Source organism: Neovison vison, chromosome 12 (genome assembly GCF_020171115.1).
Source record: "Neovison vison isolate M4711 chromosome 12, ASM_NN_V1, whole genome shotgun sequence".
NCBI classification, from domain to species: domain Eukaryota; kingdom Metazoa; phylum Chordata; class Mammalia; order Carnivora; family Mustelidae; genus Neogale; species Neogale vison.
This window is the reverse complement of record NC_058102.1, coordinates 88,870,788-88,886,336: the sequence shown is the minus strand read 5'-3', so window position 1 is coordinate 88,886,336 and position 15,549 is coordinate 88,870,788. Positions and strand designations below refer to the sequence as shown.

At 60.3% G+C, this 15,549-nt stretch overlaps 1 protein-coding gene across 4 annotated transcripts; it reads right to left on the bottom strand.

Moving 5' to 3' along the window:
* Positions 1-183: 183 nt before the first annotated feature.
* Positions 184-15,126, bottom strand: TNS2 (tensin 2). 4 transcript variants are annotated; one of them, XM_044228409.1, is made up of 29 exons: positions 14,406-15,126; positions 11,619-11,727; positions 11,132-11,169; positions 10,220-10,258; positions 9,885-9,923; positions 9,692-9,741; positions 9,338-9,509; positions 8,998-9,048; positions 8,579-8,701; positions 8,427-8,491; positions 7,498-7,581; positions 6,924-7,036; positions 6,769-6,829; positions 6,408-6,483; positions 6,032-6,161; positions 5,885-5,950; positions 5,698-5,811; positions 4,299-5,510; positions 4,011-4,161; positions 3,291-3,886; positions 3,086-3,175; positions 2,587-2,712; positions 2,289-2,381; positions 2,084-2,161; positions 1,833-1,910; positions 1,255-1,423; positions 1,104-1,172; positions 958-987; positions 184-828 (listed from the first exon to the last, which is right to left on the bottom strand). In XM_044228409.1, the coding sequence occupies exons 1-29, from the start codon at positions 14,409-14,411 to the stop codon at positions 690-692; spliced, it is 4,167 nt and encodes a 1,388-aa protein (XP_044084344.1). In that variant the 5' UTR covers positions 14,412-15,126; the 3' UTR covers positions 184-689. The 4 variants fall into 4 exon arrangements, with proteins under 4 accessions (XP_044084344.1, XP_044084342.1, XP_044084343.1 ...); XM_044228407.1 differs by lacking the exon at positions 14,406-15,126 and adding an exon at positions 13,353-13,557; XM_044228408.1 differs by lacking the exon at positions 14,406-15,126 and adding an exon at positions 13,353-13,557 and having other exon boundaries at positions 3,291-3,883.
* Positions 15,127-15,549: the final 423 nt, after the last annotated feature.

Below are 15,549 nucleotides of genomic sequence, written 5' to 3'. Positions count from 1 at the left end.
CAGTGCCAGAGGTGCGGGCAACTGAGCAGCTTGCTCACTGGGGGCTTGGACTAGTATGAGGCCAGGGATAGGGACTATGTGCGCTTCGTGGGCCTGGGATGCCCCCCAAGAAGCACAGGTATGCCCTTGGGAGACACGAGGCCTTGACCTTCCCGTGAATGAGGTTCAACTCCAACTCCAAAATAATGTTATAGAAATTCTTTATTAGACAAAAATAGACTCTTTTTTTCCCCCTATTTATGTGATCCCACTCTGATCTCTCTGCTCGGTGGGGGGAGGCAGAGGAGGGAGTGCCTTGCTCTCCTCACCTCTTACGCCTCTCCCTGCCAGGCTGGGACCTGCCGCTGGGCAGAGCTGGCAGGCCCGGTTCACCCTCCAGGCTGATGTTCTCCTGCAGGCGGGGCTGTCCAGAGATCCCCTCCAGGGTTCCAACTGCTGCCTCCTCACCCTTCACACGCCCATCTCTGCCATCTGCTCACATGCAAAGTCATCTCACAGGCCTATCCAGTTGGCTTAGCAGGCTGGGGCAGGGAAGGAGAGCAGTGTCCCAGACTGAGGCCCATTACCCCTTCCTATGGGGGGTGGTGGCTGGCTCCTGGGTCTCCTGCGCCCGGGCCAGGGGAAGTGAGGACTGTGGGGTGCTGAGAGGCGTGCGGTGTTGAGGTGGGCTCTGAGCTTGTGGCCTGCCTTCACTTTCTCTGGCCCAGTAGGACTTTGGTGATGAAGGTGACAATGGCACCTGCAGGCTGATCTGGGTCAAGCTCTGCAAAGAGGTGACACACATTCTCCCAGGGGCTTCCCGGCTTCTTGGCCACGAAACCAAAGATCCTAGGGATACAAAGCAGGGTGGGGAGGGGGTTCAGCATCCCTTCCACAAAAGACAGCAAAGCCAGGGTTGGGGAGGAAGGGTGCGCCTCAGTCCCATGGAGGGAAGGGGTGGTACTTGTGGAGGCTTACTTGGAGGTGGTCCCGTCAGGGTTGGCCCATCTGAAGAAAGAGAAGAACCATTAAGAAATGCACCCGGGGTGTAGCTACCAAAGGAGGGCTGGGGCTGGGGGCTGCCGGGTCTGGGGGGCCTGACGAGAGTATGGGGCTGTGCTCACCTCCGGTCCTGAGGATCCGTGCTGGAGAAGGTGATGCTGTTCACTGGGTAATGGCGGCGAAAGAAGAGCCTTCAAGGAGGATCATGGGGAAAGTAAACAACAGCCAGAAACGGGTCTCCGGGGTCCCTGGGGGTTCGGCGCACATACTCACTTCCTTTGGTTGTCTGTCAGTGTAATGCCCTGGGCTGAGACCTTGAAGTGGACGATTGCTGGGGTGGCCCGGGGGCTGCAGCTCAGAGCTGCTGAGCTGGCCCGGGCCACTGCCTGGGGGCCCGTCAGTGACTCCGTCTCCACTGAGGTCAGGTAGAGCACACTGCAGGCTAGGAGACAGGAGAGGGCTGGAGGGAAGCACTGGCTTCACCAGCACCCAGATCTGTCTTCCCCTATCCCTCCACACCCCTGGCTCTCGCCCTTTCCCCCATCAGTGCTGCTCAAAAGTTGTTAGAATCACAGGTCACCTGTTAAAAAGGCAGATTCTACAATTCCCCAGATCTATAGTCAGGAATGCTGGACAGAGGCCCAGGAATCTGCATTCTAACAAGGCCATCCCCAACCCCCTCCAAGATTTTCATGTTCATGACTTTGGGGTCTTAGTCTGAAGACCCCCTTCCACCCTCACCACAAAAAGAAGGACCCGCCCACCTCCAGGCCTTTCAGCACCTTCTGCCTGCATCTGTAGTGCCCCACTAGGTACTCAGGGAGAGGGAAGAAGGGAGGGGAGATCCCTACCGGCGCCCTGACGGAGGAGGTCTGCGGCTGTGCTCATGTTGGCGGGCACTGGGGCCTCTGGGGTCTCCTCTAGAGGATCTGAGGGAAATGAGGGCCAACAGGGAAGGTCAACAGGGAGCCGCATTCCCAAGGGACTGGAGAACTCTTTGCTGGTCCCACCGAAAGGCAGGCTGGGAGCCAGGGCCTGGAGGGTGCTGCCTTGGGCTGCAGCAGGTGAGGGGAAGTGGGAGGACTGACCACGAGACACCCACCTTTGCTGGGAATGCGCAGGCAACAGGGCAGGGACAGCGGGGAGATGGAGTGCTGGGACACCAGGGCGGACAGGCTGCCTGCAGGGAGAGGTGAGAGGAGTCCTGCGGTGTCTCCAAAGATCCCCAGCTCTCCGTTCACCCTCCTGAGACCCTTTGGTCCTCCCAAAACCGACCCACTGGAACCTTCTTGGTCCATGCTGCTCACCAAAGTAGGGCTCACTGGGACAGCCCTTGATCTTCACCCCTTTGGGCCCAGTTTCAATGAGAAAATGGCGGACCAGCTGTTCCAAGGGGTCCCCTGAGGGGAGGGGAGAGGAAGGAAGGCTTTAGCAGATTTTGGGTCTCAGCTTTCTCCCCTGCTGGGATTCTTTCCAGAACTGGAGAGAGGTCCCGTTCTGCCTCTCCCCACCGAGAAGGGTCATGGCCCACCCCACCTTGTCTTGCCTCTGGTACCTCCCTCCACATCACTTCCCTTCTCCCTCAGGGCAGTGGGCATTCTGTACCTTTCCAGGGCTGGGCGCTGGGTGGCGGTGTGGCCACTTTGAGTGCCAATCCATAGGCTCCTTGGAATGAATGACTGTCTCTGATCAGGAAGGCCCCGGGATCCTTGTCTTTCAGTAGAGCAATGGCTGGGAGGATGTGGGAGAAATTTTCACAGTGGTGATTGAGCCCCACGGAGCCCCTGTCTACCTCTGCTACCCAAGCTCCCTAGGCCTCTTGCCCTGATGGCTGTGGTGTTTTGGGGCACCTGGGGATGGAACTTTCAAGTTAAAAGGGCACTGACAGTGTTGAGTCAACCTCCTTGGGCCCAAAGCCCAGAACCACCTGCTAGTGAGAGAGACAGCCCAGGTAAACCTGATGAGGCAGGGAGGAGGCACCAAGGGTGTCAACTGGAAGGATGGGTTCTTTTTTTTTTTTTTTTTTTTTGGAAGGATAGGTTCTTAAGCCAAGATGCAGCCCGGGGGAGGGGGGTGGGAGGGGAGGGGCAAGCTGGCTTCTCACCTTGGTCACGGGACAGGTGTGGCTTGTACCAGAACTTGGATGTATCCTGGACGAACTTGACGTTGCTCTGGCTCTCTTGCATAGGAGGCTCTAGGATAGGGAGGGACCGAGCTTAGCCCCCAGTGCTTCCCAGTGCCCATGCCATGCCTCTCCTTGGGAGACAGGTTCTCACAAGGGGGTCCCACCCTCCTCAAGGCCTCCATACCTGGGGGCTGGGGGACATTATCCGAGAGCAGAGGTGCAAAGGTGACATGGTGACTGGTGCCTCTGGCTGGTGGTGATGCCTGCTCTGAGCCCCAGGGTCCTGGCTGTTGCCCAGGTCCCAGCAAGTGGCGTTTCTCGGGAAGTGGGGGCTGGGTGGGGCCATTGATGTCATAGGAGGCAGCCAGGGGGAAGGCAGGCGTGGGTGAGCTCTGAGATGGCTCTGAACTGGCCACGAGCCAGGGCATCTGGGTAGGCACAGGAGTGAGGGGGGACCCATCCGGACTATCTGGGGGATCTCGAAGGCCCTGCCAGGGGGCATGGCGGAGGCCAGGCAGCGTGGTGGGCACGGGGCCCCTCGGACTGGCACCGTCCGAGCGGCTCCCAGGGCTCTTCTCCTGAGGCCAGTCACTGGGTGAGCTGGGCGGGGAGGTTGGGGAGAAGGGGCTAGGGGCCGGAAGCTCTAGCCCGCTTCTTCCTGGCAGCTCGGGAGCCTTTTCAGCACTTCCCTGGGGAACAGATGGCAAGGCCTCGCCAGGACTTAGTCTCTGAGTGGGCACCAAGGTAGGGGACGACGTGGTGTCCTGCCGTCGGGCGCTGCTGTTTGGGAGGGTAGGCGGGTGGTCAGTAGGTTACTAGGGCTCCAGAGCCCCCGTGGGAGCTGCCCCCAGCCGCAGTTTGCCAGCTGCCTTGGAGCCTGGACAGCCCCAGCCTCTGCTCGTACCTTTCCTTGCCCTGGACTGGGCTGCTGGTGTGCAGGGGTGTGGAAGGGGCAGACAGCTCAGAAGAGGCACTGCACGGAGCGTCACGGGGAGACCGAGGTAGGGTGCTGTGCCCGCTCGGGCCCTCCCTCCAAGACCCTGGCTCAGGGGACTCTGTGGGAAAGGTGAGAAAAGGGGCTGTGAATCAGAAGTCCCTTCTGTCCGGCTTAGCTCTCTCTCACCCTGTACCTTCCCCACCATATTCCAGAACCCTCCTCTTCCCTTGGCACTCCCCACCCCAGCACCCTCACCTGCAGATGCCAAGGGGCCTGCTGGGGCCAGGTGCCCAGGCATGGGGTACCTGTCCCCTCCCTCCTCCGCAGGAATCTCGTAACTCAGCTTCCTGGACTGTGGGTAGGGCGGGCTGCCTGGGGATATGGAGCCAGCCCGTGGGGAGTGGGCGCCAGAACTGGGGTACCCTCTGCCCTCAGCTGGAGAGCCACAGCTGTGGGGCACCCGGCCGTATGCTGGGCAGTAACTGGGAACCGCTCCTCCATAGCTGTAGGTCACCAGGGCAGGGTACCCTGGGTGCCCATACCTGTTCTCAGGGCACATGGCATAGGAGCAGCCCTCATGCCCGTCCTCAGCCGCCTTGGGGGGTTTCAGGCAGCTGTAGTCGGGCATCGGGGCATGGTGATGGCTGCAGGCAGGCACCAGCAGGGGCAGCGGGTGCCCCGTCCGCACCGGGTGCAAGAGAGGCTTGCCGGCCTCGCCTGCCCACCCCTCTCCGGCCTCCCTCTCCAGCCGCAGCCCATATAGGGCTGCAGTGGGCAGCGCCAGCTTCTCCTCACAGGCAGGGCACGAACACAGTGCAGGCAGCCCGGCGTCCTCCAGGATCACCACCTCCCGATAGCCCGGGGCCCGGTAGCTGAAGTCCCCGGTGGCTGGTTTCCCCAACTCGGGAGGGTAGGGATATGGCCCCTCGGACAGTGATCGGCAGAGGCGCCTCTTCTCCACGGAGGCCTCTGTGTAGCCCTGGGGGTGCCCCTCGTAGCCCCCGTAGGCCAGCCGCCGCCTGTCCAGGGTGCCCTCCGGCCGGTAGTAGCCCCCATTGGGGACCCCACAGGGCTCCCGGTAGCCTTGGCGGCAGGAGCAGTGGCGGCTGAGGCCAGGCCTGTGGCCTGAATACATCCCAAGGGGCGGGCCTGCGCCCGTGGGGGGCTGCTCTTCGTCGTCTAGGATGGCTGTCTCTCGCCCAGCTCCCCGGCCCCCACTGGCCACGCCGCAGCCACCCAGGAGGCGGTCCAGCTCCTGCCGCTCAGCAGCTGTTGGGGGCGGCCGGCCAGGTGACTCGGCTGCAGGCTCCGTGGTCAGCGTGGACGAATGGCCAGAGTCACTGCTGACAGAGAGCATGGGGGGTGGAGGTGGCTCCGGAGAGGGCGCTGGCGGGGTCTGGCGGGGGGCCCGCTGCACCTGGGCGTAAGGACTGCCATCCAGGGGTCCTCGGGTGTGGGTTGGGGAGCCTGAGTGGGGAGAGGACCAGGGAGGGAGGGCAAGTGGGGAGGAGAGACAGAGAGCGAGAGAGCAAGTGAATGAGGGGTCCGTGCAGGAGACTAGTGCTCCAGGGTCTCTTGGGAGGGGGAATCTGCCAGGGAAGGAGTGTGCCCCCAAACTTACACCTTCCACCACCCCTGGGCCTGCCCCACGCACCGTCCACACTGTCCTCGTGGTGCTGGTTGAAGTTCTCGTAGGAATCCCAGCGCACAGCAGGCTCCGCGGTGTTGTAGTCAACAGAGACCGAAGGGTCATTCCGTGGAGTGTTGCCTATGGGAGGGCCACCCAGGTGTTAGGGAGCACGGACCCAATCTTTAGCCCTGCCCCAAGGTTTGGCTCTTACCTTTGATCTTTTCGGGGCTGGAGGAGAAGACAAACTCCACTGAGGCTTGGAAGGGGAACCTCTCATCTGCGGGGAATGGATGGTGAGGAGCTAGGCCCCCTGCCTGCCTTCACCTGGGCTCCAGCCCCACATCTGTCTCCAACTCACCAGCCCAGGCCTCATCTAGCTGGTCCTTGGGGAAAGTGAGTCGTGGCCCGTGGATGGTGCATGTGTGGAACTGGGCTCGGAACACCAGCGTCCGATCTGTCCCCCGGCCACCCTTGTGATAGCAGGTCACCTGGATGCAGGAAGGGAGACTGGGGGTCAGGCCCTCCTGGCCACTTATGTCTCTTCTGGGCTTCCACCCTGGGGACTGTGTGGTCACAGTTCTGCCCCCATCTCAACTCAAGGTGCTAACCACCCCCTGACCCCTGACTAACTTTCTGCCCTGCAGTCTGCCTTGAACGGATGATTCGTCATAGACTATGCACCTGGCGGGATACAACATCACCCCTTGTAACGCCCTCCCCATGGCCCCCCTCACCATAACATCGCCTTTGAGGAGGAGGGCTGGCTCCAGGCTGATGCAAAGCTGCTGGGGCCCAGGGCCTGTGATGTGGCTGAGGAAGAGAGGACAAGGCAGAGGCTGAAATCTGGGGCACTTGGGCTGGGCCAGGGATGGGGAGTATGAGGGCCAGGAGGAAGCTGGGAGACTGGAGTCTGAGCCCTGAGTGACACACCTTGACCTTTAGCTGAGCATCAGCCTTTCCATCTGTAAAATGGACTCCATGAGGGCATATGTTTCTGGATGCAGTGGCAGGAGCTGGGGGTGGTGAGGGGTGGGGGCTTGGGGAGGCTGGAGGAAGAGGAAGCCAGGAGCAGGGGCCTGGGAACAGGGTACTCACTAGATTCCAGAGGTGTAGACCAGCTGCATGGACTGGTAGATCTTGAGGAAGGGCTGGAAGCCTGGAGGCGCAGAAAGGAGAAGGCATGTGGGGGCTGCTGAGGGGAGGGGATGGGGGACGGTCCTCCCTGTGGAGCACATCCTAGGCGGACTCACCAGTGCCAGGTTCAAAGGCTGGCAGCACAGGCACGAGCACGTAGTGCAGGAAGAGAGGGCTGCTGTTCATCCTGATGGAGCCAGACAGGAGGCCGCTGAAGTAGCTGATGTATCTGATAGGGAACGTGTCAGTGAGAACATAAGCCCCTCCCTCGGGGGGATCCCTTTGTATCATTTCTACTACTCACACCCCCCCTCACCCTTAGAAGGCCTGCCCTTCTTAGCACTGCCTTCCCAACTTCCGGCTCACCAGAAAGTTCTTCCTTGCGTCTAACCTCAATCCCTCTTGCTGTCTCCAAGGTTTGTAGTTGCTGGCCCCTTTGCCTAGAATGCCCTTTTCCCCCAGATCTCTGCTTCCCGTGACAGAGATGGGCTCTGACTATCCTGCAAGCCTCTCTTTATCACAGGCTCTGTGAGAGCAGGGACCTTGTTTGTTCTGAATTCTATGCACTTGCTATAGTGCCCGGCACACAGAAGGTGCTCCCTTAGGGTATGCTGCATGAACGAGAGGATCTGGGCCCTGGGGCCACAAAGGGAGCAGCTCCTGCGGCCCATCCCCACCCAGGCTGCTCACCGGCGCTGGGAGGGCTGTAGCTCCGCCGCCACCTTGTCCTCGCAGAACTTCCTCATGGTGAGCGTGGCCAGTGCCTGGTCTGCCCTGGGGACCACAGGGGCAGTGTGGGGGATCAGGGGCAGGTATCCATCCAGGCCTCCCAACCCTAAGCCCCAGGGGAGGGAGGAGAAGGGTGATCCCCTGAGTCTAGAGGAAGCCCAAAGCCATGGCGAAGAGGGCAAGAAACCCCACAGATAGTCACTTGACTAGTTGTTGGACCTCAGGCAAGTGTTCCCTGAGTTTTTAGTTTCCTCCTCTATAAAATGGGGCAATAAAACCATGTTATGGGTTGAATTTTGACTCCCCAAAACACATGTACCTCAGAATGTGACCTTATTTGGAAATAGGGTCGTTGCAGATGGAATTAGTTAAGATGTTATACTGGAGTAGGGATGAGCCCTTAATCCACTATGGTGCCCTTAGAAGAAGAGAAGAGACAGACAGACACACACACAGGAAGAAAGCCATGTGATGACCCAGGCAGAGCTGGAGTGACACAGCAGCAAGCCAAGGAACACCAAAGATGGCTGGTCACCACCAGAAGCTAGAAAGAGGCAAGGAAGGGTTCTACCCAGAGTCTCAGTGGGAGTGCAGCCCTGTTGACCCCTCATTTTAGATTCCTAGACTCCAGAACCGAGGCAACTAATTTCTGTGGTTTTAAGTCACTTAGTTTGTGCCACTTTGTTCCATTGGCCCCAGGAATCTGATGCCAACCCTCCACTGGGAACCCTGGTGAAGTACAAGTGAGAAAAAGGAGGTGGAAAGGCCAAGTTGATAGTAAATGGCTCTCTGAACACACAGAGGTGGGCTTCAAGGGAGATAGGCTCATCAAGGCCCACTGGAGGAAGGGTCACTGGGGAAGGGACCAGTAAGGGGCCAGGGAGCCTCACCCTGCAGAGATCTTGCTGTAGTGCATGTAGGCAGAGACGATGACCCCAAGCTTGCCCTTGCTCCCCTGAGGACAGAGAGGGAGGAATGTAGGGCAAGCTGGGGCCCCAGGCTGAGAGCCCCCCAGCCCTCTGAACCTGAGGTCCCAGCCCACCTTGCAGTACAGTACGACCACATGCTGTGGGTCGGCACTGAGCCACGTCTCCATGGCTTTGCAGATGGAACACAGCTTGTCCAGCGGGGGTGCATGTAGCTCAGGCCAGCCAAAGTCCTGGACCTGGGATGTGTGGGGGTACAACTGATGATGGGGGCTACAGGCAAAGAGAGATGGGTGGGGATGGAAAAGGGACCAGGGGTAGGGGTCGCTTGAGGCCAAGGTCAAGGTACTGTTGGTTGTCCAAGACAGCCTCGACACTTTTCTTGCAGGTACAGTGGGCTGATGCCTGCTGCACCATGCTTTGGAGTGTCTCAAGTAATAAGTCACCTGGGAAAGCGCTACTATTAATGAGGAGGAGACTGGGGGCTTCAAGGGTGGGGCTCGATCAGTCGAATTGCTTTAATCCCCTCTCCTACCTTGGGGTTTAGGCGGGTCAGGTCATGTCTTTTCTCTGAAAGGTTGAAGAGCTGAAAGTAAAGGGGAGCTTTAGACGGAGGTGACCTCAAGGAGCGAGGCACAGTCCCCCGCCGTAACCCTAAAGCAAAGCCTTTCTTCCAAACGAGGAGATCGCGGTCCCTAGAGCCCGGCTTAGCCTTGACAGCACAGAGGGGGCGTTCCCGATCGGCTCCCGCGGCCCCGCCCCCGTGTCACGCCCCCCTGGGGCCACGCCTCTGCGAGATTGGCTCCGGTGCAGCTCCGCCCTTCTGGATCTCCCAGCCCTATCATTGGCCGACTGTGGAAGGCCCCGCCCCTCACCAGGTACTTGTCGCGGTGCTTGGATTGCAGCACGTGAGCCAGCTCGCGCAAGTGTCCCCGGTGTCGCTGTTCGTCGGGCCGCGCGGGGAAGGCGGCGGCCAGGATCCGCTCCGTCACGTAAGTGAGGTCCAAGTCCCAGCGGCGCTCCATAAGCGGGTCCAGGCTGAAGCTCCTAGGAGGGGGCGAAGGCTGCGTCAGGCTCGGGGGTGGGGCTCCCGGTGGGAGCCGAGGGCGAGGCCTCGGGGGTTCCCAGGGTCGGTGGGGCCGCTCCCGGGCGGGGGCTGCCCCGGAGAGCTTCTCTGGGGGACGCTGCGCAGGGCGGAGATGGGGGACCACCCCGGCGCCCTTACTTACCTGGGTAGAGTGCTGCGCTGCTTTGAGTGGTTCAGAGACTTGGTGGATCCCTGGTGGATGAGAGGAGACGGTGCATAAGTTCGGGTGCCCCTCCCTTCCCCGGTCTAGGCTCCCCGCTCCAGAGTCCCCGGACGAAACCTAGGTTCGTACTCCCAGAGCTACCTGCTTCCGCCCCTCCTCCAGCATCACTCACCAGGTGCTCTATGCGCCTCACAGGGGCCGTGTTTCTCCGCTGGAGGGAGATGGAGAAAGCGAAGGGAGGGGTTAGGGCGGGGGCAGGGACCAGCCTGGGGCTGGCGGAGAGGGCACGCCCGCGTCTCTGTGGAGGCTCTACTGGGCGAGGGGACAGGAGTCCTAACCCCGAGCAGGCCCAGGGGCAAGAAGAGCAGAGGTCTCATTTTTTCCCTCTCCACCCACAGTAGTCCATTCGAGTTAACCCCCGGGGGGCCCCCGGTCTGTGGCCACCAGACCTTGGGACACCTCAGCCAGGTTCCTTGCCTCCCTCACTTCATCTCAGAGCGCACTCACCAGCTCCGCAGGGGGCAGGGCCTGACAGGACGAAGTCACCTGGAAGGGGACCGAGTGAGGCACTGAGCTCCTGGTGCGGTGGGCTCTCCTGGGCTCGAGGATGGGGCTACCCTCGGCCTCAGCAAGGTGGAGGGGCTTTCCACAGATGGGCGCACACTCCAGCTGAGGTTCCTCTGTTTAAGAGAGCCTCCCCTCTGGCCTCTTGGTCTCCCACCCCTGGGCCCCCCATTTGTTGCTCTTGGCTCCCAGCCCCCTTCCCACACAGACCCCCATTCATCCAGCTGCGGGCAAGGGTTATATATAGAGCCGTGGAGGCAGGCCATGGCCAGGAGCGGACACTGGCCTCTTTCACCGGGAGACCCCGCCCCTGGGCACACAGCTCCCCCAGACCAACTCCAAGCTCTGGGACCCCCCGTGCTGCAAGACGAGGACCAGGGAACCTCTGCAGAGATGGGGCTGTCTCAGGTCCCCAGTGGACAGTGGTGCTATCTTTTACCTTCTGCCCAGCCTTTTCCAGGGCCCAGGACGAGACCCACCCAGGCATCCTGAGGACCCTTCCCCAGAGGGAAGGCACAGCCCATCCGGCTGCTCAAGTCTTTGAAATCCTGCTCCCCCACCCACCCACCCCACCCTTCCTCCTCCTCATTCTCCTCCTCTTCCCCACCCCCATCCTCTCGCCAGCTGCAGCCTGGGCACAGCACCAAGACAAACGCTGTCTCCTGTCCACCGGCCTGGGCCAGCCCTCCAGGGGGTGGAGTAGGGTGGTTCTTAAAGGGCCCAGTACAACACCCTCTCCCACCCCAGCAGGGGTTCCCCAGTGATGAGCTGGGTGGAGGGTTGATGCCAGTGTGGCCAGAGAAGCCTGTTTCAGAGCGAGGGATTCCAGTCCCCCTTCCCCAGTCAAGCACCCACCTTTGCTTCACATTTTCTATGTGTTGCCACCTTGCAAACTAGAGAGGGATGGTGCAGAGAAGAGAGAGGTTAGCAAGGGCCTTTTGGGGGCACCCCTCCCCCCATCTCCCCAAGCCCTGGGACCAGATCTTGGGACTTCCACAAATGTGTTGAGATGGAGTGGGGGTAGGGGCAGGGGCAGTTCAAGGGAAGCATACGGCTGTGGATAGTACTACCCAGGCCAGGGAGGGAGGGAGGGAGGGAAGTCCACGTAACAGGTCACAGTGGGGAAGTGGTGGGGAGCAGTGGGTCTCCTGGATTCTGGGGTGGTTGGTTGTCTGTCACGGGGAGCAAGTCCTGTTTGGAGGGGACGCAACTGCCTCCTGGCTCCTGTGTTGCCCGGTCCAGGGGCAGCAGGCTCATTATGATTTCCGTGAGTTTGCCTGCTGCGGTTGTGCCCGAAGTGGTGCTGGGTGGAGGGTCTCAGTCACAGGGCGGGGCACCTCACCTCTACAGGAGACGCCAGTCCCATCGATGGTCACCTTACACACTGCACAGACTGGTGGCTTCTTCCGGAAGACCTTCTCTCGGAAGCTGTGTGGCTCAGCTTTCCTCGGCTGGGGGTGGAGGGACACATGGGCAGAGGTATCAGATCAGTTCTCAGTGGCCCCACCTCTGAGACTGAACCAGGGTCTTAGCATGGCACTGGTTTCTTGCTCTCTCCGTCCTGATAAAGCTCCCACCCTCCTAAGACGCACTTGGCCACACCTGTTTCCAGGCCACTGTGGGGCCTGTCTTTGATGGTGTGTGGGATCTAGCCCCTTGCATCACCCCAGCCGGGTCACCTCCTGATCACTCAGGCCCCTTATGTGGCCCTGGTGTGTGAGACCCTTGTGGTCACTGCCTCCCGGAGTGCTGGAGCTTTTCTCCTGGTTGGGGGTGCTAACTTTTTTGTACAACAGTTCCCTGTTTCTCCTCCCATATACCCTCCCCAGATGATGGTCCCCGTGTAGAGTGAGCAGGAGGGGAGTCCGACATGAATGTAGGATGTCAGTCACGTGACACCCAGACTGACCTGCCAGGAGTGGCCTCAGCCAGTCCTACTCCCCTGGCTCCCGCTGTCCCCACGCTCCAGACAGCTGACATGCCCTCCTCCCCCTACTGTCAGAACAACATGTTTACTCAGTGTGCATTGAGGCGGCAGGCAGCAATTGTGTAAGGAGGGGGTGGTGATGCTGGAGGGACAGGCAGATAGAGGCGGCACACTGAGGGAAACATTTAGCTGCCTTGCTACTTTTGGGTGTAGGGAGCACCCCGTCATTTGTGGAGGTTCAAGTGGGATTCCAGCATGGAATATAAGAAGGGATGAACTAAATGCCCTGTTAGGCCCCCTCCCTACCTGGAGTGCAGTGAGGCAGGGGTGCCCTCTCATGGCCCTGAGGTCCCATCTCTTCCACTGTGGGTTCACCTCACTCACCCTCTGTCTGGGGACTGTACGTGTCTTCTCCCTTTTACCCATGTTTCTCCTCCATAAGGAGTTCAAGTCCCCCCCCCCCAATAATAGTCTCATGTTGCCCTGAGCTGCTTCTTTTGGAGGTAAGGCTGAGAAAACAGGGGGAAATGGAATGACAGGCCTCCAGGTTCCCCATGCTGGGGACCCAGGCAGCACTTTTGGTCTCTTGGCTGTTCCAAAGCAGCTGGATTAAACCCCAACTGAACTGTCTGGACCAACCTAGTCAGACCCATTAGGAAAGCTGGGTGCATTCCGGCACTAACAGCGCGCACAGACAATATCAGGGGAAAGCAAAGCCCCAGTGTCTAAAGCACTTCCGAGACCTGGCTGCCACCACCCTCTGTTTGCCACTTCCCCTCCATTTCCCCCAAACTTCTTAGTTCGGGAAGGGGCCTGATCTCTTAGCCTCGCTCTGGGGCTCTGGGTGGGACCTGGAAAAGTGCTACCATGAAGTCTGTATACCCGAGTGCAGGTCTAGGGGTGAGGATCCCCAGGGTCGCCATCTATTAGGGCAGGGAAGCTGAAGGAGCCAAAGCAGACACCAGATTCTGCCCTAATCCAGACTTCTGCTGCTCACACCACAGCCTGGTCGGCTCCAAAGAGGCAGTGTGGTGAGGGCATGCAGGGTGGTGGTGGTGGTGAGGGGTCTGGCCTGAGTTCTGGTCCCCTCCCCCACTGCCCATACCTCCTCCCCTGCCCCTCCTCTGCCCAGCCAGCGGGCACTCCTACCCTGTTGCTGGCCCGGCTGCTGTCCCTCCTCCCCAGGGCTCTGAGCAGCCTCTCCACGGGGCCGCTGGACTTCATGATGTCCGGCTGGCTGGGGTGCTGACTGCGGGCCTGAACAATGCTGGGGCCCGGCCCGGGGCTTCCTGGAAGCGGCCTGGCGGAGGCAGCTGCTTCCCCTGGGTGGAGGGTAGGCTGTCTGGCTGGTGTGAGGAGAAGCCCGGCCCTGGAAGTGGAGGGGAGTGCAGGCGGGAAAGGGGCAGGTCGCTGCTCCAGGAAGTGGGGGGGGGAGGATGTGGGGGAGGCCAGGAGATCAGATTCCCAGGATCTACCCTGCTGGGAGTGTCAGTCCAGGATCTTTTGCCCCCAGTCCCCTGGCTCTGGAGCTGCCCCTGTCCTGGGATCCACCCTATCCAGGGATCAGCAAGGATCCCAAGATCCAGCCCCCGATGGGGCGGGGTTGGGGTGGGGGGGGCTGTGTGTGAGGATTTAGGTCTTAGGGCAGGGCTCAAGGGCCAGTGGGGAACACTGTGTCCCCGACCAGGCCAGCCTCCCAGCCTGAGCTCTCAGGCTCTCAGGGGACCTCTGGTGGGGAGGAAGAGGGAACTAGGAATCACTACTCCAGCCAGGCCAGAATCAGGAGTGCATCCTGAGGGGCAGGGAAAATAAACTGAGGGCCACCTTCCTGCCTCAGTTTCGCTGGTTGTGAAATAGGAAAAGGAGAACACATACTACCTCCCCCATCCCTCCCATACACACTGGAAGGCCTAATTCCAGCCACAAGAGTGTTCTACCCACAGGAGTGCTCCATTCTCCTGCTCCAGCCCAAGGTGCTGGAGGCTCTCTCCTGAGAGCACCCCAGCAGCTCTGCTCCTGACAGTCTTCCCTCCCCCGCACCCCACCCCGCTCCCTCACACCCCTATTCCTTAGCTTCTTCCTGCCAGACTTCCCAGATCCCTAGCCCCTCTTCCCAGTCCTGCTATGTAGGCCCTCCACCCAGGTCCTAGGGCTGGGCCCTATATGCACCGCACCCCTCCAACACCCCAGGCTGAGTATTACCTTCATGGCTCTCCTAGCTCTGCTCTCCTTCCTCAGCAGCTGTCCCAGGGCCTAAGGACTGACAGGAGGCTACCCCCTCCCAACACATACTCCACCTCCCTCTGAGGGCCTCCTGCCTCCCTCCTGGGAGTATGGCCAACTTCCTGTCCCAGGAGTCAAGGGAAGGAGATGGACTGGGGCCTTGGAAGTGTGTGTGTGTGTGGGGGAGGATAGGATCTTCCAAAAATATATGGGGTTAAGGGCCAGGGGGTCCTCAGCCCCAAGTCTTGGACAGCAGCCCTTTGACGGGTTGGAGCTGTCACTTGAAAGAATGTACAAATACGCCTCTCCTCATTTGCATGGTATTTACTGAATGTACCAGAGCTCAGGCTTCTCCCACCAGGTCCTCAGACTTGCCTCTCCCTCCTTCATGCCCAAGGGACTGGTCTAATCCTTCCATCTCTGAGATGAGCTCCCCTATGAGAGCCCACTCCTCTTTGGACCTGCCTGGCATGGCCTGGGGTGAAGCTTCGCCTTTGAAGCCCTAATCCTCCTTTCAGGTCAGGAAGTCTGTCCCCAGAGTACCTTGGGCAGGGAGGTATCTCTGGCCAGGCTTGGGTCCCTAGCTTGTAACTGGAGAGGGGCACTGGCTCTGTGACCCACTCCCATCCCATCAACCCTGGCTGGGTCCCAGGACATTCCAGGCCCCTGGCCAGTGTTGGCAACTGGGTCTGGCCCGGTCCAGTTGGCAGCCAACCTGCAGGAGAGGAGGAGCATGGGTGGGTAGGTTGGGGTGGCCTTTCTCTGCTCTTGTTGCACGTACCTTGACAGGATACCCCTTCAGCATTCTTCCTTCTGTACCTGCTGTCCCCAGAGGGGCTGTAAGGTCCCCTCACACGGTAGTTCCCTCTGGGGGACTCACTAACCCCTGTGTGGGTTGGCCAGGGAAGCATGGCTTTGAGTCTCTCCCCACTCCGTGGGGCGCCTCCGAAGTGAGATAGAAATGGGGAATGCCAGAGTTGAGAGAAAAGGAGCTCACGGGGGCAGGGCTGGAAGACATGGCCAGACCCCCTAGGACCCTCGCCCTCCTCCTGCCTGGAACATTCCGGAGCCTGTTAGTCTCTCCCCCAGCCTGGCCCCCTCTCACTCGAAGCCTTGGGTTTGT